Here is a 24,188-nt window from a genome sequence, read left to right as displayed (position 1 = left end):
AAAAGCAGAGTTTTGCTAGAATTGAGTAAAACTGAGTTGCGAGAGAAGGGCCAGCATCAGATATGGATTCAGGTTTGATTACTTTGGAAACCACAAAGGTGCATGTAGGATGTGTTCAGCACATGGGTAGAAAATGAGCCTGCTTTTTTATGTCTTGGGGGCCAGCAAAATAGCTTAGCAAGTAAAAAATCATTTGCCATGCAGATATGCCCTCATGGCTAGAAACCTCCAGTAAAGGACTACGTCATATTCTTTTTCTAGCAGCAACTACGATAAAGTCAGCCTTCCTAAGTCAATGAACTAGAGCCGAGAAAGAAATAATTAACCCAGTCTAAGAAAATAACCTTCCTTGATACCTTCTACAGCATTCCATGTCAAGCTAAGAAAACAGACCAGTCCAGTTGCAAAGTCAGCAGGTAACATCATTTCAACTAAAAAAAAAAAAAAAAAAAAAAAAATTGTGACAGCCTCTTTTTTGCATGGCAATTGCTTACTTACCCAGGAGTCCAGAAACTTTGCTGTCTGAAGTCATGTAAGGAAGCCCTCACCATTTTCTTTTTTCTTTTTTTTCATGACAGGGTTCCTCTGTGTAACAGCCCTGGCTGTCCTAGAACTCACTTTGTAGACCAGGCTGGCCTCGAACTCACAGAGATCCACCTGCCTCTGCCTCCCAAGTGTTGGGATTGAAGGCTTGCACCACCACCCAGCTTTAGAGCTCAGCTTTTCCTGAAGACCCAGTCACTTTGTTGTTGTTGTTGTTTTAGAAAACAGATAAACAAAAACCCCAACAGTATTATTTTTTGTTGTTATGTATGGGGTGCATGTATGCTACAGAGGACAACCTTTGGGAGTCAGTTGTCTCATTACACATAGGTTCCTAGGACCAAACTCAGGCTGTTGAGGTTTTTGTTTATTTGTTTTCTAAAACAACAACAAAGTGACTGGATCTTCTAGGAAAAGTTGAGGTCTTCCTTACATGACTTCAGACAGCAAAGTTTCTGGACTCCTGGGTAAGTAAGCAATAGCCATGCAAAAAAGAGGCTGTCGCAATTTTTTTTTTTTTTAGTTGAAATGGTGTTACCTGCTGACTTTGCAATTGGACTGGTCTGTTTTCTTAGCTTGACATGGAATGCTGTAGAAGGTATCAAGGAAGGTTATTTTCTTAGACTGGGTTAATTATTTCTTTCTCAGCTCTAGTTCATTGACTTAGGAAGGCTGACTTTATTACAGTTACTGCTAGGAAAAGAATGTAGTCCTTTACTGGAGGGTTCTAGTCATGAGGGCATATTTGTATGGTATTATACAGTAACAGATAATCACAAAATAATATATTTAATATAATTATAGACCTCAAGGTAGGCGAAAGAGCAGACCCTAAAACTCTGAAAGATCTTCGCTTCTCTGCAAGTCCACTGGAAATCCCAGCCTACCATGAGGGATCAAGTTCTAGAATACCTACTCATCAGTCCCAGGTAACATTGGTGGAAATTCTTTAGGCATTTGAATGCTTCCCAGCATACATTCAGACAGTATCTTTCAGCCTTAAGCCATGTTGCAGGCAGTGTCCCAGCTCTTGGAAATGCTGTGTCCAAACGGAAAAGGCTCCATGTTCATAGAGCTGTCCCTTAATAGAGATTTGAAGCAGACAAATAATAATAATAATCAAGTAAATAGTCACACAAATTTTTTGTTTGTTTGTTTTTATTTTTGAAGACAAGGTTTCTCTGTGTAGCCCTGGCTGCCCTGGAACTCCCTTCATAGATCAGGCTGTCCTTAAACTCAGAGATTCACCTATCTTTGCCTCCAAAGTGCCGGGATTAAAGGCATGCACCACCACACTGCCTGGCTATACACAACAATTCTTTTTTTTTTTTTTTTTTTTTTTTGGTTTTTCGAGACAGGGTTTCTCTGTGTAGCTTTGCACCTTTCCTGGAACTCACTCTGTAGTCCAAGCTGGCCTCGAACTCACAGAGATCCGCCTGCCTCTGCCTCCCAAGTGCTGGGATTAAAGGCGTGCACCACCACTGCCCGTACACAACAATTCTTAATCAGTGATGCCATGCACAAGATAAACTTGGTGATGATATAGCACAGTGGTTCTCAAAGTGGGTTTCCCACACCTGCAGCATCATAATCACACAGGAGTCCATTTGAAATGCACGTTCTCAGCCCTCATGCCAACCCTAAAACAGAGACTCTAGGCGTGGGACCCGTTTCTGCATTTTACTAATCCATTCTTCTGGCCCAACATTGACTTCAGGTCAGGCAGCGAAGTAGAGGACAAATGACAAGTGACAGGTAGCTTTAGACTGAAGTTACCAAGTTTGTGGGTTCTGTGATGATCTGGAATGCCAGAGCTACCCAGAGTGCCCATTCTCATCTGCAAGCAGTTATTGGCAAGGACTTCCAGTCCAGTATTGCCTCCTGAATAAATGAATTTGCTACCAGAAACCTTTATCTTCATGTCTACTAACCTAATTTAAAATCTGAGAATCAATCTGGAACCTGAACCAATATGGGAGGCAATATATATGTTATATAGGCGAAATGAAATTCAGTGTCTCACAATATTTGGCCAAAAACGACCAGTTTATGACTTCTGGTACAGGCCTTGTCTGATGTAACACAAAAAATTAAACATTATACTTCTTCCTTAACAAAATCACTCGGACTGCTCCCCATTGTCTACAGAATTAACTCTGAAATCCCAAGCTTTAGTGCCCATACTGTTGATATGAACTCAAGCCAAATGGCTTTATGAGCTTCAGCATCCTTCCTAAAATGAGTATTGTAACCCCTCACATGCTGCAATGACACCTCCCTTCCTCTGGAATGTGTACCCAAATCCATGCCTGACTCTTGTCACAGGAATATTAGACAAATGCAAAGTCCATGTTGATGCCATATGCTATGAATTTCTATAAGGTAACTGTTAGGTTCTTTTGTTTTGTTTTTAGAATAATCTCATGATATAGTCCTGGCTGGTCTGAAACTATGTAGACCAGGCTGGCCTCAAATTTATGCCGATCCTCCTGCGTCTTGCCTATGTTTTTAAATTAAAATATAATTACATCACTCCCCCTTCCCTTCCCCTTTTCCAACCCCTCTCATGTAGCATCCCCTCTCCTTATTGTAGCTGAAGGTTTCCTGTGTCCACTGGGCTCCTGCAGCCACTCAGACCCAAGTAAACACACAGAGACTTATATTACTTATAAACTGTATGGCCATGGTAGGCTTCTTGCTATCTAGTTCTTATATCTTAAATTAACCCATTTCTATTCATCTATAAGTTGCCACATGGCTTGTGGCTTACCAGTACTTTACATCTTGCTTCTCATGGCGGCAGTGGCTGGCAGGGTCTCCTGACTCAGCCTTCCACTTCCCAGAATTCTCCTCTCTCTTTATCCTGCCTATACTATACTTCCTGCCTGGCTACTGGCCAATCAGCGTTTATTTATCTATCAATCAATCAGAGCAACACATTCACAGCATACAGAAAGACAACCCCAGCACCCCACCTTCTCTCCAAGCCATGGCCTGCCTTTCCATTGTTGTATACATTGAGGTAGCACAAATGATAGATTCTGCATCTTGAGTGCTGGGGTTGTAGGCATGCACCACTGATACCTGGCTGACATACTGCTCTTTAAAAATGTTCAAGGCGCCGGGCAGTGGTGGTGCACGCCTTTAATCCCAGCACTCAGGAGGCAGAGCCAGGCGGATCTCTGTGAGTTCGAGGCCAGCCTGGTCTCCAAAGCGAGTTCCAGGAAAGGCGCAAAGCTACACAGAGAAACCCTGTCTCGAAAAACCAAAAAAAAAAAAAAAAAATGTTCAAGGCAAGAAAGCTGAAGAAGAACTTAGGAACCACTTCAAATTAGAGGTGACAACGTGGATGTGACAAATAGATTCAAAGTATGATATTAGATCAGGAAAAACATTTTCCCTAGACCAGGAAGAAACATACATAGCTATAAAGGACACCACTGGCATAACCAGCAGGGTGTAAATGTGTGTTTGTGGATTGTAATATCATAGCCCTTCACTCCTCTGACTCTGACACATGATTGTTCTTAGGAAATCCATACTCAGCTACTTAGGGACTAAGGGCTATCATGCCTTCAACTTATTATCATGTGACTCAAAGAGAATAAAGAGATATGTAGGAAAATGTTGCCATATGCAATTGTTTGAGCTAGAGGAACAGAAGTTAGTTTGCTATTTTGATAACTTTTTAGAAAGTCTGATATATCAAAGTAAGATGTTATATACTCAGTGTGGTGGTTCACTTCTTTAATCCCTGGTTTTAGGAGGCTGAGGCAGAAGAAAAACAAGGCCAATCTGGGCTACTTAGCAAGACCCCGTCTCAAAATAATATTACAAAAATAGAGTGAAATGGCATAGCATGGCACACCTCATAGGACATAGTGAATGTCCAGGAGGCAATGGCTGCAGTTGACCAGTGCGTTTTATTATCAGTAGTAGTATGGCTTGCTTCTCCCCATCAACTTTCTTTTTCAGACTTCCGTTCTGTCTCACTGTGTCAACTACATCAGTGTATCCAGGATGGGCCAGGTGTTGCCCTGCTGTGGTACTGTGGTTCCTTACTGCTGACTCCTTTTGTTTTCTGTCTACTTCACACACTTTCCTTCACTTTCCCATGCCCATCTCGGTTGTTAGCACTTCTCCCTAAAGTCTGCAAATGTGAATATTCTCTCCTCCAGATTCCTAGGAAACCCACACGAGTCTGTTATCTTGCTGAGTCCATAAGATTTCAATTATATTGTACAGATATGAGGGCTGTGCTTTAGGGACAGGGACTGTGTGATATTCTGTTTTACCCATTTTCTGCACCAAACACGTAAGAGTTAATTCAAATAACCTATTTGAATAAGTGAGTCCTTTTGAGTTTTCTAGAAATATTATCTTTAAGATGAATGGATACTAACTTAAGTCTCCCAGTTCTAAAATACTGTCTGTCTAATAGTAAATTCAGATATCTCTTTTTTGTTTGTTTGTTTTTTTTCAAGACAGGGTTTCTCTGTATAGTTTTGGTGCATGTCCTGGATCTCGCTCTGTAGACCAGGCTGGCCTCGAACTCACAGAGATCTGCCTGGCTCTGCCTCCTGAGTGCTGGCATTAAAGGCGTGCACCACCACCGCCCAGTTTTTCTATGATGGTTTTAAAACTTGAACGCTGGTAAATGAATCTGAATGGATCTTCCCTTCCCTTTTTGTGACCTGTATTCCTAGTTCTACCTGTGTTCTCAATTTCAGTCCCCTGGCTTTGCACACATAACTGGCCAGAAGAGTCTGACAAGCACGGAGATCACACGGATCCAGAGGGACACAGACTTCCTCAAGTATGTAACATGTTCTCTACCGGTCTAAGATCAAAGTCACACATGGTCCATGGAGATTTAAAATGAAATATAACACTGGATTTGCCCATCACTAGCTTTTAAATTAAATTTGTTGAGACAGGGCCTTGCCATAGGTCTGGCCTGACACTTGCTATGCAGTCCAGGTTAAGCCTCAAACTTGAAATAGTTTTCTTGCCTCAGAATCCTGAGTTTTGGCATTTACCATGCCTAGAAAAATTTTAGAGTTTTAAAAACATATAGTTGGGAAAAAGAGGCCAGGACTGGAGAGATGCCTGAGTGGTTGAGAACACTAACTTCTAGAGGACGTGGTTTAATTCCCAGCACTCACATGGTGGTTCACAACTGTCAATAACTCCAGTTCCAGGGGATCCAACACCTTCTTCTGGCCTCTGTGGACATGGGCATGTATTGCAGGCAAAACATCCACACACAGAAGATAAAACATAGAAAAAAATTAAAAAAGAAAAGAGGCTAGCCAACATACATTAAAATGTGTATCTGTAAAGAGTGTGATTGACACATGTATATGAGACTAACACTACAATCACATAGATGAACAAGTTCATCCCTACACTGGACCGTCTTACCCTGCCCCAGGGACCAGTCATCTGTTGATCTGGTTCTTGTCACTCCAGTTTGCATCGTTTCCATAGTGATGGAATAAATCAAATGGCCTTATTGATTCAGCATAATTGTTTTGAGATTCATACGTGTGGCTGATATCAAATGTCTACTCCTTTTATTGCCAAGCATTCTGTTTATTATTGCATCTATAGCATGGGCACCCCACAGTTTGCTTATCCATTCACTTGTGAGAGCACATGCTCCTCCTAGTATTTGGCTAACAAGTCAAATTCTAAAACTAATGTGAACATTTATACACAAGTACATTGGCTTTCATGTCTTTTATGGTAAAGACAAGGAGTCTTGAAGGAGAATGACTAGGCTGTATGATAGGTGATTTATCTTCTCAACCTTTTAAGAAGCTATCCAATTGTTTCCAAAGGAGGTATATCATTTATATTCACCTTGGCAATGTCACAGAATTCCAGTTTTTACAACTTGACCAACACTTCATATTTTTGGACATTCTTGTGAGATTGTAGTGGTATATCACTGTGATTCTAATTTATATTTCCCTATTGATTAATAATAGGCATCTTTTATGTGCTTATTTGTCATGTATAAGTCTTTGGTAAAAAGTCTGTTGACATTTAAAGTGGTTATATTATATATATATTTATTATTACTATTATTATTATTAGGTTGTATTAGTTCTCCCTTGTAAGATAGATGTTTTACAAATACTTTCTAATATTTAGTTCTGTAATTTGATGAAGTCTAATTTACTTGTTTTTCTTTTATAGTTAATTTTTTGTTTGTTTTTCGAGACAGGGCTTCTCTTCTATGTATCTCTGGCTGTCCTGGATCTCATTCTGTAGACCAGGCTGGCCTCAAACTCAGAGATCCACCTGCCTCTGCCTCCCAAGTGCTGGGATTAAAGGTGTGCGCCACCACCGCCTGGCTATATTTAATTCTTTCTGTCATATTTATGAAAAACGTCACAGTTTTTCACGTATCACATGCCTGTAATGACAGCCTTAAGGATGTTGAGGTAGGAGAATCACAAGTTCTGGGCTAGCCTGGGCTATATAGCAAGTTCCAGGTTAGCCTGGGAAACACAGTAAGACCCTCTCAGCTTATTCGCAACATGGCAAACAAGAAGCAGAGAGTTCATGGGCTGAACCAGGGATGGGTATAACCTTCAAAGTCCATTCTCTGGAAATGTGTTTCACCAGCCAGGCTCCACAGCCTTCAAATGACACAAGAAAGGCCTAGTACTGTAAATCTGAGCCTGTGAGTGTCATTGCAGATTCAAATCATAACATTTCACTGCTATCCCCAAAGCTCATTGCTGTCTCATAATGCAAAATGCAATTTGTCCAACCATGACAGTCTACATAGTCTTAAAAGTCTCCTTAAAACTGATATTAAATATGGAATTATTTAAATGTTTTTGTCCTGTTGTTGAGTTTACTCCTATGCCACTATGAAAAAGCCTTCTTTAATTCTGGTGACTTCATTTGCTCAGACAGCTACTTGCTCTAATAATAAGTAGCCACTCTTGCCTTCTCTTAACTAATATCTTTAGGACATATTATATCTTATAATTTACTTTTGTTCCCCTACTTAAAGTTGATTTCTTTTAGGCAAAGTATAGCTAGGTCTTACTTTAAAAAATTATATCAGAATTGGGCAGTGGTGGCACACACCTTTAATCCCAGCACTCAGGAAGTGAAAGCAGTCAGATCTCTGTGAGTTTGAGGCCAGCTTGGTCTACAGAGGGAGTTCCAGGACAGCCAGAGCTACACAGAAAAACCCTGTCTCGAAAAACTAAAAAAAAATTAGGCAATCTCTGAATTCTAATGAAGGTATTTAGAAACATACATACTTGATTCTTCTCAAGAATTTCCCCTCCACCTTTCATGTCCTGTGAGTGCATAAGTGTGTGCCTGTGTGTCTGAATTTAATTAGGGTTGCTTGCATTAGCATGGGCTACTGTTCAGTAGGTATATCACTGATAAAAATGTCCCCCCCAACAACCTTTTACTGCCAGTAGTCCTTTGCAGGTGGCAAGATCTCACGCACCCTCTCCCTTCCATTACATATGTAAGAATGTTGGTGTAGACCCTTATGGAGAAATGGAAACCTGTCTTGCTGTAGGTGTGCCCACTGCCTGGCTTCCCGGCCATCCGATCCCTTTTCTCGATTCTGTCACGAATGTGGCGTTCCTGTGCCGCCCATATTTGGCTGTCGGCTTCCACCCCCAGAAGCCTCTCAGGTAAGCTGCAGAATCTTTGAAAACATTACTTTTTGGTTTGTGTGACCTATATGGGTTGCCGTGACAAGGGCCTGGCACATGAGCCACAAATGTAAACACTCACTGAAAGAATTTTGAGCACATTGATCTCTTGCTGTCCAGAGAACATGCTTCTAACAGAATTTCTTTTGCATGGCCTTGGAGAAGACATACTGAGAAACAGGCTAAAATCTTACTGTTTAAATGGGACAAGATTGGCCCAAAACTGTGTTCATGTACCTCAAGCTAGTAAGGCTTTGCCGATGGATGTTTGTATGGGTTGGACCGAATATAAAACTTAAGACTGTTTTCAAATTAGCCTGAGTTTTTACTTTTTTTAATTAATTTTTTTTTATTTTGTTTTTTTTGATATAGGGTTTCTGTTTGTAGCCCTGGCTGTCCTGGAACTCACTCTGTAGACCAGGCTGGCCTTAAACTCACAAACATCCTCCTGCCTCTGCCTCCTGAGTACTGAGATCAGAGGCATGTGCCACCACCACCCAGCAGCTTTTACTTATATTGAGCTCTTCTTCATCTACACATGCAAGTAGAGATGTGTGGCTGCTTGGGCACCCTGAGGACTTATTGAGAGATTACAGTTAGATTGCCTGTTAAAATCCTGGGCAAAGTGCTGGAAGAATGTCTTAGTCAGTAAAGCACTGCTCGACTTGAGCACACAGGCGAGCTCGGTCCTCAGCACCTAGCTCGCTCTCCAGCTGTGGGGCTGCAGGCTTAGCATCATTGGTGAGCTGCAGGCCAGTGAGAAACCCCATCTCAAAGGAGATTGACAGCATTCCTGATGATGACACTGGGGTTATCTTCTGACCTACACACACACAAACCTGTGCATACATCTGCACTTGCACATGTATGAACACACATTTTGATATTTTTTGAGAATCTTGTACATAAACACTACACCTATATCACTCCCAACCCTCCCTATCACAACACACACACACACACACACACACACACACACACACACACACACACACACACAATTCTTCTCAGAAGTTAAAATAGAAATCACAATGAAAGCAAAACCGTCTACTCAAAACAACAACGAGAACAACAGTAACCAACACAAACCCTTGGGCACTTCACTTGTCTGTGGGTTACTGCTGCTCCTCTTGGTTTGCCGCTAAGATTGTCAGCTTAGCAATGTCTCCAGGAAGGAAGACCCTGTACAGCAGCAGTCACAGACGTACAGCACTCCCAGCCTGCCCGGCCCTGGAGGAGCCACTGCCCAGGGCAGGGAGGAGGGGAGCAACCTGTGAGATCCACCGTGCTTTCGTGCAAATGGCCATTTTCAGGAGCTTTTCCATTTATTGCAGGTTTTTTACTCTTAATGGCAATAAAAAAAAATAGGAAAGGCAATTATTTAAGAGTTTACAAAAGCAAATCAAACCTTATGAATGAAGTCCTGTCAGCTTTCACCTCCCAAGTCAAACCTGACTTTTTCCTTTGAGCAGATGGGCGTGTGTGCAGAATGTGGAAGTATGGTACCCATGAATACTGCCATCTGTGTGGTGTGCGAGGCTCCTCTTGCTCCACAGCTGCGGGCACAGGCCCACTATCACCTGAAGGTAGGGAATTGTGATTCTGTGAAAATATGAATGAGATACACAGAAGGTGATATTTGAATCACTATGTATCTGTCTTCAGCTGGTGAAGTGGAGTGGAGTGGACTAATGATTGATAAACTAATGTCTCGTGAACAAACCCATTCTGATTTTTAGGAAGGTGTACTGATCCAAATATATAACTTGTGAATAGGATCTATAAGGGAAATCCCTACACATATTCCCTGAAAATGAATTTTGAGGGCAAATTGCAATGCAGTTAATTTAGACAGTTCTTTGCTTAAGTATTCAGACTTTAATATTGAAATTAATATTGTGGGGGCCCACAGAGGTTTCCTAGTGAGATCTGAGCTTGCTTTACCCAGCAGGGATACATAAGGGGATGGCTTGACCATGTGCGTGGTTACCAGGTGTTTAGAAGAGTCTACACTTGGCTGTGTGGTGTGCTTTGATCTAGCAAAGGGGAGGTCTTTTGCCCTGCCCCTTGGCATTGTTATAAAAAGTCCTTTTGAAGAGACAGAAGGGGCCAGTGGATGTTGACCCAGGTCCTCCTGAAACTGTCTTGTGTTTTTGTCTGTCTCAATCTCCACTATCTTTCTATCTACAAGTTTCTTATCCCTCTCTCCTCAAGAGTACCCTGGGTAAAAGTGGGAACTGGCTTCCCACAATTAATATTGACTTACAGCTGTTCACTGAAAGTGGTTTCATGTTTTTGTTTGCTCACTCTGATGGTGGCTTCTATTTTGTAGAGGAAAAGTGGTAGAACTATTCACACCCTGACATCTTCATTGCAGCTGAAGCTTCACCCCACAGCTTCCTGCAGTGGCTCCTAGGGGCCTCTTTTAGGGAATCTGACCCTGCCACACACTGCCTGGCCTCAACATCTTTCTGAAACTGTGATGCAAGCCTACATGACCCCCTTAACATTACATCTTTCATAGCTACAAAACTAATACCTGTGAGTGGTGCTACTAGGTTCTGCTGCCTGCTCCAGATAAACTCTGGCTCACTCCTCCCACACTGGTCAGCCTCTGCTCCTCGGTGGGTGACTGAGCCTGCCAAGCACTGACCTGAGCAGTTGTACTACTTTTTTCCAATCCATCTGCACTGTAGAAACTGGGTCTTCTGTGGATGGGGTCTACCCTGTAGGCATTTTCCTGTTATCCAGGGCAAAATGTGAGGTTTCTCCTTAACTGTATTAATCTTATTAACAGTTTCAGCTTCCCCTCTTCTCCATCTCCTCCTCCCTTTCTTCTCATTCCCAGCTCTATCTAGTTCTATCGTCTCCTCTATTTCGACTCTTGGACTGACGTGGGAAGTTGTGTTAACATTCTCTTCTGACAGTCACTTCTTCCACTTCTATCTAAGTCATAACCTACAGAAAAAAAAGACCCTAAATTCATAGTTAGCATAAAGTCTCAGGACCCAGCAGACCTGTAATCCATACACGAGCCTCTGCTGCTCTTAAGTCTTTCTCTTCGTGGTATAGGCTGTTAGGTTTCCCACACTGGGCATGGGAACCTAACCATTGGGAAATTTCAAATTGTCTCCCTTACATGAAGTGAATACTGTCTTCAGTTTGTTTGCTTGCTTGCAGTCTTGTCTCTTTTAAAACTGTGGTCGTTTAGCCGGGCGGTGGTGGCGCACGCCTTTAATCCCAGCACTCGGGAGGCAGAGCCAGGCGGATCTCTGTGAGTTCGAGGCCAGCCTGGGCTACCAAGTGAGTTCCAGGAAAAGGCGCAAAGCTACACAGAGAAACCCTGTCTCGAAAAACCAAAAAAAAAATAAAAAAAAAAAAAACAACAACAACAAAAAAAAAAAAACTGTGGTCGTTTGTCAGGCACTATGTTACAACAATCCCCAGACCAATGCAGTATTCCCAACTGTGCTGTCACACCGCTGGCTGACTGACAGGACTGACAGCCAGCACCTCCACCCTGTCGTTGCTCATTCTGTTTCTCATCCCCTGTTGTCAAGGAGAAGGTCATCTGTCGCACCTGTGGCACCGTGAATCCTGCTCATCTGAGACACTGTGTCGTCTGTGAGGGGACCCTGTCTACCACACAAGAGGTAGGTGGACTGAATGTCAATGTCCCCATCTTGGGTGGTCACTAGTGCTCGGTGCTGATGTTGACAGAGAAGGCAGATATGGCAGTGGGAGGAAGGAGACCATTATGAAATGCAAACTAGGGCTACAAGATGGCCCAGCAGGTAAGAGCACTTGCCACAGAAGCTTGACAACCTGAGTTCCATGAACTTCACAGTGGAAGGAGAGAACTGACTCCCCAGATGATCTGATGACCTCCACTGCAGACATTTTATCTATGTTAGTCTTCTGATGCCTGGACATAGTATAACTTTCCACTTACTTCTGTCCAATTTCATTTTCTTTCTTTCACCAGCACAGGTGGTATCATATTTAACCTTACAGTATCACTCTTTAGCAAGCACATCATACGTGCTACCTTATGATGTCACCTTTTTGTCTGTAGAATCTATGGTTATGTGCTTCTCTTATGCTTGGTAATATGGTTGTCCTGTCCCCTCCTCCCATCAGGCCAGAGATGTGTGAATTTTATGGTCTTTTCAAAGTCTTCACACTTTACATCCTGGTTTTTATTTTGCTTTTTATTATTTCCTTCTCTTTGCTTTGATTTTAATTTGGTCCTTTTTTCAAATTTCTTTTGATTTATTTGTTCACTTACTTATTTTTTAATTTTCTTTCTTTCTTATTTATTTGTTTATTTTTTTGTTTGTAACTATGTAACCCTGGCTGGCCTGGAACTCACTGTGTTGACCAGGCTCACAAAGATCTGCCTGCCTCTGCTTCCTGATTGCTGGAATTAAAGGTGTGCCACTATTCTTGGCCTTATTTTTTCTTCACATTTTCTATTTAGTGTGTGTGCACACACATGCACATGAAGGTCAGAGGAAACCATTTTCCCCTTCTACTACGTGGGTCCTGGGGATCAAACTCAGGTTGTCGGGCTTGGCAGCAAGCACCTTTACCTGCTGAGCCAGTTCTCCAGCCCCTTTCTAATTTCCTAAAATAAGAACTCAGACCACTGACTTTAAATTTTTTTCCTCTTTCTAGCATAAAATGTGAATTTCTGAAGATCTTCTTTAGCAAAATTCTGTGAATATAAATGTATATGTTTCATTTTCATGATAATACCATTAAAAATACTGTCCATTTTCACTGGAATTTCCTTTTTGAGATAAGACATTTATTAATTGTTTGCTTCATTCCCAAATATTATTAGTAATGGTGACTTAAAAGTTAACTCTTTTTTTATTTTATTTTGTTTTGTTTTCAAGACAGGGTTTCTCTGTGTAGCCCTGGCAATCCTGGAACTCACTCTGTAGACTAGGCTGGCCTCAAACTCAGAGGTTAGCCTGCCTCTGCCCCCCTGGTGCTGGGATTAAAGGCGGGCACCACCACCAGCCACCAAGAGTTAACTCTTATTGTCAGAGCACATGCTCTGTGTGATTTGTTACTCTAATAAGATTTATTCTGTGGCCCATCATACGCTCTAACTTGGAAGCATTCTAGGTCCACCTGAGAAGTATGAGTTTCCTGTCATTGTTAGATGCAGTATTCTGTGAGTACCAGTGAAACAAGTGGAATGCTGCACATACATTTGCTGGAGTTTGTTTGTTTGTATGTTTTCTCCTTCTAGCAAATTTTGAAGAAAAGGTAGTAAATAATTAGATAAACATAAAAAGTGAAGAGTTGAAAGCATTAATAAAAGCAATGGAAGAAAAGCTGAGCATGGTAACAGGCCTATAATCCCAGCCCTCGGGTTCAGGCAGGAGAATCATGAATCCCAGGCCAGCCTTAGCTACACAGCAAGACTCTATCTTAAAAAACAAAAGAGAAAAGAGAAAGAAAATAAAATTGAAGACAGGAATAAGTGGAAAGTTATCCCATGTTCAGACATCAGAAGAATTAGCATAGATAAAATATTTGCAGTTTCCAAAGCAGTCTACAGATTCAGGGAAAACCTGTCAAAATTTCAATGACTTTATTTTTTACAAAATAGAGAAAGGAATCCTAAAGTTCACATGGAATTACAAAAGACTTGGAATGGTCAAAGCAATCTTAAGGAAAAAAAAAAAAAAAAGCAAAGCTGGAGCCGTCACACTTCCTGATGTACTACAAAGCCTTGGTAATCAAACAGCACGGTGCATCAGATACAACCCAGACCAGTGGAGCAGAGCCCCAGAAGAACAGTTAGCCCAGGAATAAACCCACATATTTAGATATTTGTTTGTTTTCTGTTTGTTTATTTTCTGCATATGGGTATTTTGTTATCATGTATGTCTGTGTGCCACTTGTGTACCTGGTGCCCTCCGAGTCCAGAAGATAGTACTGGATACCCTTGGATTAGAGTTACAGATGGTTGGGAGCTGCCACGTGGGTGCTGGGAATTGAACTGGGGTCCTCTGGACCAGCAGCCCTCTTAACCACTGAGCCATCTCCCCAGCCCCCCCCCCCTGACTTTTGAACAAAGATTCTAAGAACACAAAATGAGGAAAGGACAACTTCTTTAATAAATTGTGCTAAGAAAACTAAGTCTCAGCCTACTGAAGAATGAAACTGGACCCTTTTTGTGTACTATGTACAACAATCAATTAAACACAAACTTAAGATTTGAAATGTAAGACTTGAAAGTACAAAGCTACTAGAAGAAGCAAAGGAAAACCTCTAGGTAATTGTCTGGTGATGACTTTCTGGCTGTGGCCCTAAAATATAGCAATGAAGGTGAGAACAGGCAAGCAGGGCTACAGGAAAGGAAGATGCTCCTGCACAGCAAAGAAAGCAGCAGGATAAAGACCCGAGCAGACAGAAGAAGACACTGAAACTACACCTCACGAGGGTCTGTCACCCCAAGTATGATAGACTAAAACAACTCCATAACAAAAAGTGCTCAAAAAACGAGCAAAGGACTCAAATAGATACTCCCAAAAACATTACAAATAGCCTGCAGGTGCTGGAAAGATGCTCAGCACCACTAACCATCAGCTAGAGCCAGTGAGGAGGCAATGCAGGTCAGAACACCTACTGTGCAAGCCTGACCGCCCAAGTTTGATCCCCAAACTCATGGCGGAAAACAAAACCAACTCCCTGAGTTTTCCTCTGACCTCCTTATGCCCTCCATGGTAAGCACATGTGCACACACATGCACACACATATGTACATAAATTAACTTTAGAGATCTACAAGAAGTATTGCCTCACTCCAGCTACAATAGCTGTTATCAAAAAAAACAAAACAAAGATAACGAATGTTAGTGAGGCTGTGGAAAAAGAAAAACTCTTCTGCACTCTTGATGGAAATGTAAATTAATATAAACATATAGAAAACAGTCTAGAGATACCTCTAAAAATTAAAAATTTATTATCATATAACCCAGAAGTCTCACTACCGGATATATAGCCAAAGAAAATATCAACATGACAAAGACATAGCTGCATCCCATGATCATTGCAATTCACAGTAGCCACAATACAACACCAACCTGAGTTTATCAACAGATGAACAAGATCAAGAAAACATGGTATGCATACTGAGTAGAATACCATTCAGCCCTTGAAAAGGAGGATACCCTTTCACCTGTAATGTGGAGACATTATGTTGAGTGTGAAATAATCCAGGCACAGAGTCAGATACTCAATAGTCTCACATACATGCCGAGTGTAATGACACCAGAAAACCACAGAAACCAATGGGTACCAGAGACCCATTGGTGGTGCTTTGGGGAGAAGTTGGTGAAAGATACATTATACTTCTGAGAATACATTCAAGAGCTCTGTTTTTCATCATGATGACAAATTAGTTCTTCTTACTTGTGTTATTGTACATAATTATTCACTATATCTTTGAAATTTTCTAAGAGACTAAATGTTGTGTTCTTACCATCAAAAAAGGACAAGTACATGAAGTAATGCATATGATCAGTGGTATAGATTTGACCATTCCACAGTACATCATGCCATGCACAAAACATAGAAATGACTCTCTCTCTCTTTCTCTCTCTCTCTTTTTAGATTTTATTGTTTATGTGTTTAAGATTTTGCCCGAATGCATGTACAATACATGCATGCAGTGCCTTCAGAGGTCAGAAGAGAATGAGGGATCCTCTGGGTCTGTTGTTAGCTGCCATATGGGTGTTGGGAACTGGACCTAGGGAAGAGCAGCCAGTGTTTTTAACTGCAGAACTATCTCTCCAGCCCTTTGTATGTATTATTCTTGTCAATTAACATTTGTTAAAGGCTCCCATGTGGGGAAACCCCTCCAGATATGATTCAGATACAGTGTTTGCTTCATGTATTTTGTGGTTGTGAAAGTAAGCCATCCAATAGGTCAGATCCCCCTTGCCTCATCCTTCCTATTATAGTTACATAGATCCTGAACATGTATATGCAAACCCTGGGAGACTGTGAGAACCTCTGCCTTAAACAAGTACAAGAAAAGTCAGGGCAAAAATAGTACTCGCATTCAGCTTTAGATTTCTGGCTCCTCTGACCAGAAATACTGCCTCTTGCACTGTGTGTTGTGCCCTTAGCCCCAGGCCAAAGGCTAAGATAAGAACTAAATTTGCATAAGTCACCTTCCACTTGTGTGTACTGATTCACTCTCCAGAGCCTTCATGCATTAGGAACAGGTTTTATGGTTGTGTAGTCTTACTCCATTACTACCAAAAGGAAAATCTGTGTAGGTTAAAAAAAATTATTCCTATTACGTAAGATGTATTTTCAAAACCAAGTATGGAAATAGGCTAATGAGACTGGCAAAATTAACTAGAACATGCACACATTCCCACATAGCTGGAGTTTTCTTTCCAGGTCCCGCCAAGTCCTAGCAGTCCAACAGCCCACTTATAAAATAAACATGCAGAGGCTTATATTATTTACAAACTGTATGGCCGTGGCAGACTTCTTGCTAACTGTTCTTATATCTTAAATTAACCCGTTTCTATTAATCTATACCTTGCCAGGTGGCTTGTGGCTTATCGGCATCTTCACATGTTGTTTGTCATGGCAGCGGCTGGCAGTGTCTCTCTGACTCAGCCTTCCACTTCCCAGAATTCTCTTCTCTGCTTGTCCTGCCTATACTTCCTGCCTGGCTACTGGCCAATCAGCATTTTATTTATACAAAGCAATATCCACAGCATTCCCAAATCAAATCTGTTGTAAACTGGAGGAATCTTGTATTTGTAGCTGTTTGTCTGGTAGGATAGGTTCAGATTTTATAGTATTCTCCCACCACAAAATTGCATTGTCATTTTCCAAAGCACTGAGAGAATGATGGTGAGGTTGAGAAGACATAACAGGAGAAAATGGTGGCACTCATGGAAATCATTCTTGGAGTGACTATGCCAGTAGACCCAAGCAAACTTGTCATCAAAAGATTAATTTTTGACTAGAAATAGCTCATTTGGTAAAGTACTTGCCTCAGGCTCTGAGTTTGATTGCCAGCACCATATATAAACTGAGTGTGGTGGCACACACCCATAATCTCAGCATTAGGAGGTGGAGGCATAAGGGTGTAGTTGGTCTTTCTTGTTGGACAATAATGACATGGGGACATTTTTAATTGTAAAAGCTTGGCCTTTAGCTTAGGCTTGTTTCCAACTAGCTCTTATAACCTAAATTGACATGTTTCTATTAATCTACATTCTGTCATGTAGCTTTTACCTCTCCTTCATTCTGTATGTCCGACTTTCTCAGTGTCTCACTGGTGTCTCCCACATGCCCCAGATGTTCCTCTCTCTCCCTGGAAGTCCCACCCAGTCTCTCCTGCCTAGCTATTGGCCATTCAGCTCTTTATTGAACCAATTACAGCAATACATCTTCACACATTGTACAAATATCCCACACCAGAAAGGTCTGAAGACAGCATGGGCTACATGAAGCCCTGAGTGTGGTGGCACACTATTGTAACAGCAATACTTGGAAAGCTGAAGCAGGAAGATTGTGAATTTGAGGCTATCCTAGATTATAAGAGCAAAACCCTGTCTCAACAATAATTTAAATCAGGGCGTGATGGTGCACACCTTGAATCCCAGCACCTGGAGGCAGAGGCAGGTGAATCTCTGTGAGTTCAGGCCAGCCTGGTCTACCAAGTGAGTTCCAGGACAGCCAGGGCTGTTAAACAGAGAAACCCTGTCTCAAAATAATAATAACTAAATAATAATAATAATAATAATAATAATAATAATAATATAAAAGATTTTCAGCCCTTCATTCATCCTTCCTCTTATCCTTTCCTTTGGTCTTCTGGACTTCTTATATATAAAAAGTAAGACATTTTAAATTGATTATATTAACTGCTAATGATATGATTCTTCTGTTTCTGTTTTTTATCTGTCAACAAAACTTTTTAAGAACAATACCAAAATTGAAAAAAAAATTATTTTACATGTATGAGCATTTTTGCCTGTGTGCATGTATGTGCATCATGTGTATGTCTGATAACCATAGCTGTCAGAAGAGATCATTGGATCTCCTGGAACTGGAGTTAGAGATGACTATGAGCCACCATGTAGGTGCTGAGAATCAAACCTTGGTCTTCTGCAAGAGCAGCAAGTCCTCTTAACTACTGAGCCATCTCCCCAGGCCCCAAAAGTGAATGTTTTTAAAGATGTGTTTGTATCTGAATGGCGTATCAGCATGTAGGTGTTAGAATGATAGTGTTTATGGAAGGGGCAGAAAGTAGCAATGCATGTTCAGTCTGGTAGCTCCATGTCTTTCTTTGTTTAGCAGCATTGATATGATGGGGTAAGAGAATTTTTCTTTCTTTAAAGCAACTTTATATTTTAAAGTGCACTTGGACTTTCATCCTCAACGAAAGATCTGAAGGCTCCCTTCGTATTTAGAACCACAAGTTGGCAAAATCTCTGTCAAATTTTTATTTTAGTGGCTCAGCAATTGGGAACATTTATTGCTTCTGCAGACGACATGGTTTCAGTTCCAACACCCACATGGTGGCTCACAACCATCCATAATTTCAGTTGCAGGGAATCCAGTGCCCTCTTCTGACTTGCTCTGGCACAAGGCATGCACATGGTGTACATGCATACATATAGGCAAAATCTCACATAATGTAAAACAAATAAATTTTTTTCTTCTAAGAAGGAAAAAAATTAATACTAAGACAATTGAAATGTAAAATCTGAAGCAAAAGTTTCCGAAGAATGTCTTTCAGAGTACTCCAAAGAGCCTGTCTCTGATTGCACAGAAACTAGGTTAATAATCATGGAAAGATTCCTTCCTCTGCTCCCTGGGCTAGGGACTGGCATGGCCTCTCTCCTTCCTCAGCTTTCTGGGTTAGGGGCTGAAATATAGAATTATAGTCCTTTCGTGTGCATAAGTCAGCATCTAATAGAAAGCCCAGAGAGAGAAGTTTGAGGAAGAGAACTTGACCCTGCTTGTGCTGAGCATTCCTTTGTACTCACTTGGCATTCACCCAAACCCACTACAGACCTGTGAGGATGCTGCCAAGGGACCATGTGAAATCCTGAACAAGAGGCTGTAAAATCAGTTGGCCTGGCCTCAGTGATGACACCTATCTCACAGGTTGTGTGAGTTGACATAAGGTTGCAGGCGAGTACTTAGAACAGTTCTTGCACAGACAGTCACAGAACTGCCACTTTTACTACCATCCCCATTTGGAAAGTGAGAAGCTGTCACATTACACAGTGAATAAGCAGCACGAGCCAAGATTCTAACCCAGGTCTACCTAACAGTTTCAGAAATTCCTCAAGAAACCACCATTTCCCTCTCCACAATAAAAGAATTCCTTTTGTAACTAGAATACTGGAGCCGGGGACCAGAGAGAGGAACTGAGTCTTGAAACTGTTTTTCTCCATCCCATCCCAACTGACATACTTTACAGGGAATCTGAAGAGAAGCAGCGACTCATTGCAAAGGTTTTCTCTCTGGTCCTCAGCAGCCTCACCTCTGGGAGGCGTTGGTGCTTGCCTCCTGGTGTTGTACTTCTCTCCCTGCTGCTCCGAGTACTTTCCCCTCATTATTGTCTCTGTGTAGTAAAGGTTCACATACTCCCAGTGATTTAGTCTACCTTCCTCCCAAAGAGCCTTCTGGAGATCCCTGTGTTAAAGGCTAGCTCCAAACAAGCAAGCTGTTAGCAGCTGGCAGGTGTTCATGCTGGACTACGTCCAGTGTGGAGCTGCGGGTTCTGTTCTACAGTATGAAGTACAAATGTGCTCATGCTTTTTTAATTTTATGATTTATTTTGTATATATGGGTGTTTTGTCTGCATGTATTTCTGTGCACCTCTTGTGTGTCTCATGCCCTCAGAGGTCAGAAGAGAGTGTCAGATCCCCTGGAACTAGAGTTACAGACAGTTGTGAACTACCATATGGGTGCTGGGAATCAAGCCCAGATCCTCTGAAAGGGTGACAAAGTTCTCTTAGCCACAGGGCCATCTTTCCAGCCCCTAAATGTGGTCTTGCAATGTAGAATAAAAGTGGCCCTTTCCTCACCCTATCATTCCCATGCCCAGGCTGAAGAATAAATCAACGTTTCCCTAGGGCAGAGGGGAGAAGATAAGTCCCAGTCATGACCCTATGTGGTTCAGCTTGGTTTATCAGTAATGTTCTAGTAATACTAGTTGGCTTACTCAACCCATAATACCAATGATATAGGGGGGTATGGAGATGTAGGAGACTCCATTTTCATTGACTTCCTATGATTTGCAGCAAGGAATGTGAACTTAAAAATTTATGAATCTGGGCCTGGCTTAGTGACACACACCTTTAATCCCTGCACTCGGGAGGCAGAGACAGGGGAATCTCTGTGAATTCAAGGCCAGCTTGGTCTACATAGCAAGTTCCAGGATAGCTGGGACTATGTAGAGAGAGACCCTGTCTCAAAAAAGCAAACAAAAATAGGTGAATCTATCATGCTTTTACCCATTTTGTCAAAAGAAAAGTGGGGCGGGGGGAGGATTGTAGCACAAATCTTAAATGGTTATATTAATAAAAATAAACTCAGAGCCAGATATTGGGATGAATGCTGGAAGATAAGAGAAGCAGAACAAGCCACAGCCACCTCACCTTGCCAATTCCTCAGCTGATCCTGTTTCCTCAAACTGGAAGCCTCTTAGTCCTCATCCAGAATGAATCTCAGTTGAACTGCTGCTAAAAGCCTAAAAGCATAACCAGCTCTAGTTCCTGGTCCTCACACCTTATATACCTTTCTGCCATCACTTCCTGGGATTAAAGGCGTGACTCACCATGCCTGGCTATTTCCAGTGTGGCCTTGAACTCACAGAGATCCAGATGGTTTCTCTGCCTCCCAAGTGATAGGATTAAAGGTGTGAGTGCCACCATTTTCTGGCCTCTATGTCTGTCTAGTGGCTGTTCTGTTCTCTGACCCCAGATAAATTTATTAGGGTGCATGATATATTGGGGAACACAATATCACCACAGAGGATATTTCCAGTTTCTGTTGTTTGGGCTTTTGTTCGCTTATTTGGATGGAGTGGGAACTGGAGAACATAGTTGTGACTCTGCCTGTCAATGATGCTTTGTCCAGCCATGGCTGTGCAATGGAAATGAAGTCCTTCGCCCGCCTACTCGGAGTGGGGAGACCATTTCCTGCTCCAGATGTGGCTGCCAGAACAACTGGGAGGCGTCCTTCTGCGACTGGTGTGGATCCGCGGTAGGTACCTAAAGACTGAGCCTCGTCACCAGGCGGTGGTAGCACACACCTTTAATCCCAGCACTTAGAAGACAGAGGCAGGCAGATCTCTGTGAGTTCAAGGCCTGCCTGGTCTACAGAACAAGCTTCAGGACTGCCAGAGCTACACAGAGAAAACCTGTCTTGAAAAAAACAGCAACAAAGACTGACTTCTTTGTGCTGGGCACCCTGGAGAGCTAAGTAAGGTCTCCCCATGGCCTTGCAGGAGATCCTTCCTATGGTTTCTGTATCAAAAATTTGGAGGTAGAAATAATAGTTTCATAGGCTGGAACTAAGAAGCCCTTCTCACTGACATTTGATTTGCCTTTTTTTAGGTTAACCCTTTTCACTAATTTACTGACCACTGTAATTTATTCTTTGAATGGAGTTTGCCTATTTTTAATCAAATATTTATTTATGTTTATGTTTACTTGATACCACATGTGAGTAACATCATCTCAGCCCGCAGCACCTCTGCTCAGAAGCACGCCTGCTTCTGAGACCCCAGGTTCTCTCAGGTCCCCAGTGAGCTGGCACTTCCTGACCCACTCTTTCCACCTGGCAGTATATCTTGCTTCCTGTGGCTTCACAAGCCATCGTCTATAGTAGAGACTCTATATGCACATACCATGGTTTAATTTAGGCAATCTCTCCCCCTGCTGGACACTTATTTCCTCTAGGCTGCCACTACTGGGCTGGAAAGATGGGTCAGGGTGGAAGCACCTTCCACCAAGCCTGAAGACCCCTTAAGCAGACTCTCTTGGATATCTTGCATTATGAATTCAATTCTTGGGATCCACCTGGTGGAAAGAAACAACTAGCTCTCCAAAGTTGTCTTCTGACCTCCACAGAGGCACTGTAGTACACACACACACACACACACACACACACACACACACACACACACACACACACGCATGCACAAAATAAATTTAAAATGTAATTTTTAAACACCTATAATACTACAAAAGATAACCTGGGATATATTTCTTGAAGTGAATGTCCATGTGTAAGAGAAAGTCTAGAGGTAGAACTGTTAGGTTAGAGGGCAGGAGCATATGTTATTTTGATGACTAGAGACTATATGGTGTGAGAATAGTTTGCGTGAGCAAGTTAAAACTCTAAAATCATAAAAATATTTCTATTCTGTAGCTTGGCATTTCTAGCAGCCACTCTGTCTGCCCAAAATGTGGGGCCAACAATCATCTGTCTGCCCGATTCTGTGGCACCTGTGGTATTTATGTGAAGTCCATAGCAAGATTTAGAATGAACAACAGCTTGGCCCTGGTTACTGGCGGACATCGCCCATTTTCTGAGGTAAGGCCTGCATGCTGCATGGTGGTAAGAACTGTTGCCAGGTTTAACTGGCTTTGTGTCCCCTGCCCTATGAATCAGTCCAGGAGACCAGAACCAAAATATGTAGACATTGCACATGGACTTTGAACTAGGTATGTAAATAAATTCAATTTAGGTTTTAAACTCTTGAATGCCCCGGGCGGTGATGACATAAGCCTTTAATCCTAGCACTTGGGAGGCAGAGACAGGCGGATATCTGTGAGTTAGAAGACAGCCTGGTCTACAGAGTGAGGTCCAGGATAGCTAAGACTTACACAGAGAAACCCTGTCTCAAAAAATCAAAACCAAAAAGAAATTAAACTTTTGAATGATTTCTTCAAAAATTACATATTTATGCAAGTTCTAGGGTAAAACTCTAGCCTAGGGTAGAAAGCAAAACCTTGCTTCAAAAAAAAAATGAGGAAACTAAAATGGCATTGTTCTGATGGAGATTTGTGTCTAATAGCATCTACGAGGCAGTGGACACAGTGCCCCAGAGAGAAGGAGCTTTCTCTGCATGCAGCAGAGTGAACTGCTCTGGCATTTTCCCAGTAGCAGTCCAAGAACCTTCCTCCCTGCCCTGTTCCATCAGCTGTGTAAGGTTTCTTAGACATTTTCTTCTCTCTGCCAGGAAGTTGATCCTAATAAATATAGAAATATACATTGTCTGCCATGTGAATGCTGTCCCTTTAGATGCAGTGACACCATACAGCCACACAGCTTTCCATGGTGATTTTCTTAGGTCCGTCAAAGAAATGTGCATTCTCAGCCGTTGAATGTGGTTGCGCAGTAAAGACTGTGTTCCATTACATCACAGAACTGAGAGGGTAGATGTCTTCCAGGCCCAGGCAGGATAGAAGCATCATTAATTGGCTGAACTGGGGACAATAAATGACCAAGGGGAGAGGCTACCTTCATGAATCAAGGTAGGAGTTGCTGGGAAAGAGAGGAGCGAGGAAGATAAGCAGTGGAGGCAAGAACCCCGCCCCCACCCCAACAAACACCTTTAGTTCGGTGTTTTTTATTCTGATTTAAATTGTATTTTGTGGTTGGAGATGGGATGAGTTAAATTAGATTCTAATCTTCAAGTGTATTCTCCCTTGCCCATAGCCCCGGTCTGCCTGGCAGTCCCTAAGTGTCCCTTTGCCCACTTCTGCTTTTGGGTCTAAGAAGGACACGGGCACACAGACCTCGGGCCTGTTCTACCCATCTGGCAAGCTCCTGGCAAAGAAGGAGCTGGAGGCGGCTTCTCACAGGCAGAGGCAGGAGAAGATGAGTGACCACAGGCCAGTCCTCACAGCCGTCAGCCCAGGAAGAG

General features: G+C 42.1%; 1 protein-coding gene across 1 annotated transcript in view; it reads left to right on the top strand.

Annotated features, from left to right (window-relative positions):
• Window positions 1–24,188, top strand: part of Dzank1 (double zinc ribbon and ankyrin repeat domains 1) — a 54,867-nt gene that overhangs the window by 16,177 nt on the left and 14,502 nt on the right. The window contains exons 6-13 of the mRNA XM_059261556.1: window positions 1,348–1,472; window positions 5,274–5,359; window positions 8,105–8,222; window positions 9,716–9,829; window positions 11,804–11,896; window positions 21,392–21,517; window positions 22,688–22,852; window positions 23,981–24,188. Coding sequence (XP_059117539.1) covers window positions 1,348–1,472; window positions 5,274–5,359; window positions 8,105–8,222; window positions 9,716–9,829; window positions 11,804–11,896; window positions 21,392–21,517; window positions 22,688–22,852; window positions 23,981–24,188 — 1,035 coding nt within the window. The remainder of the gene's footprint in view (window positions 1–1,347; window positions 1,473–5,273; window positions 5,360–8,104; window positions 8,223–9,715; window positions 9,830–11,803; window positions 11,897–21,391; window positions 21,518–22,687; window positions 22,853–23,980) is intronic.

This window comes from Peromyscus eremicus, chromosome 4 (genome assembly GCF_949786415.1).
Source record: "Peromyscus eremicus chromosome 4, PerEre_H2_v1, whole genome shotgun sequence".
Classification (NCBI taxonomy): domain Eukaryota; kingdom Metazoa; phylum Chordata; class Mammalia; order Rodentia; family Cricetidae; genus Peromyscus; species Peromyscus eremicus.
Note: the sequence above shows the minus strand (reverse complement) of the source record. Positions and strands in the feature narration are given on the sequence as shown.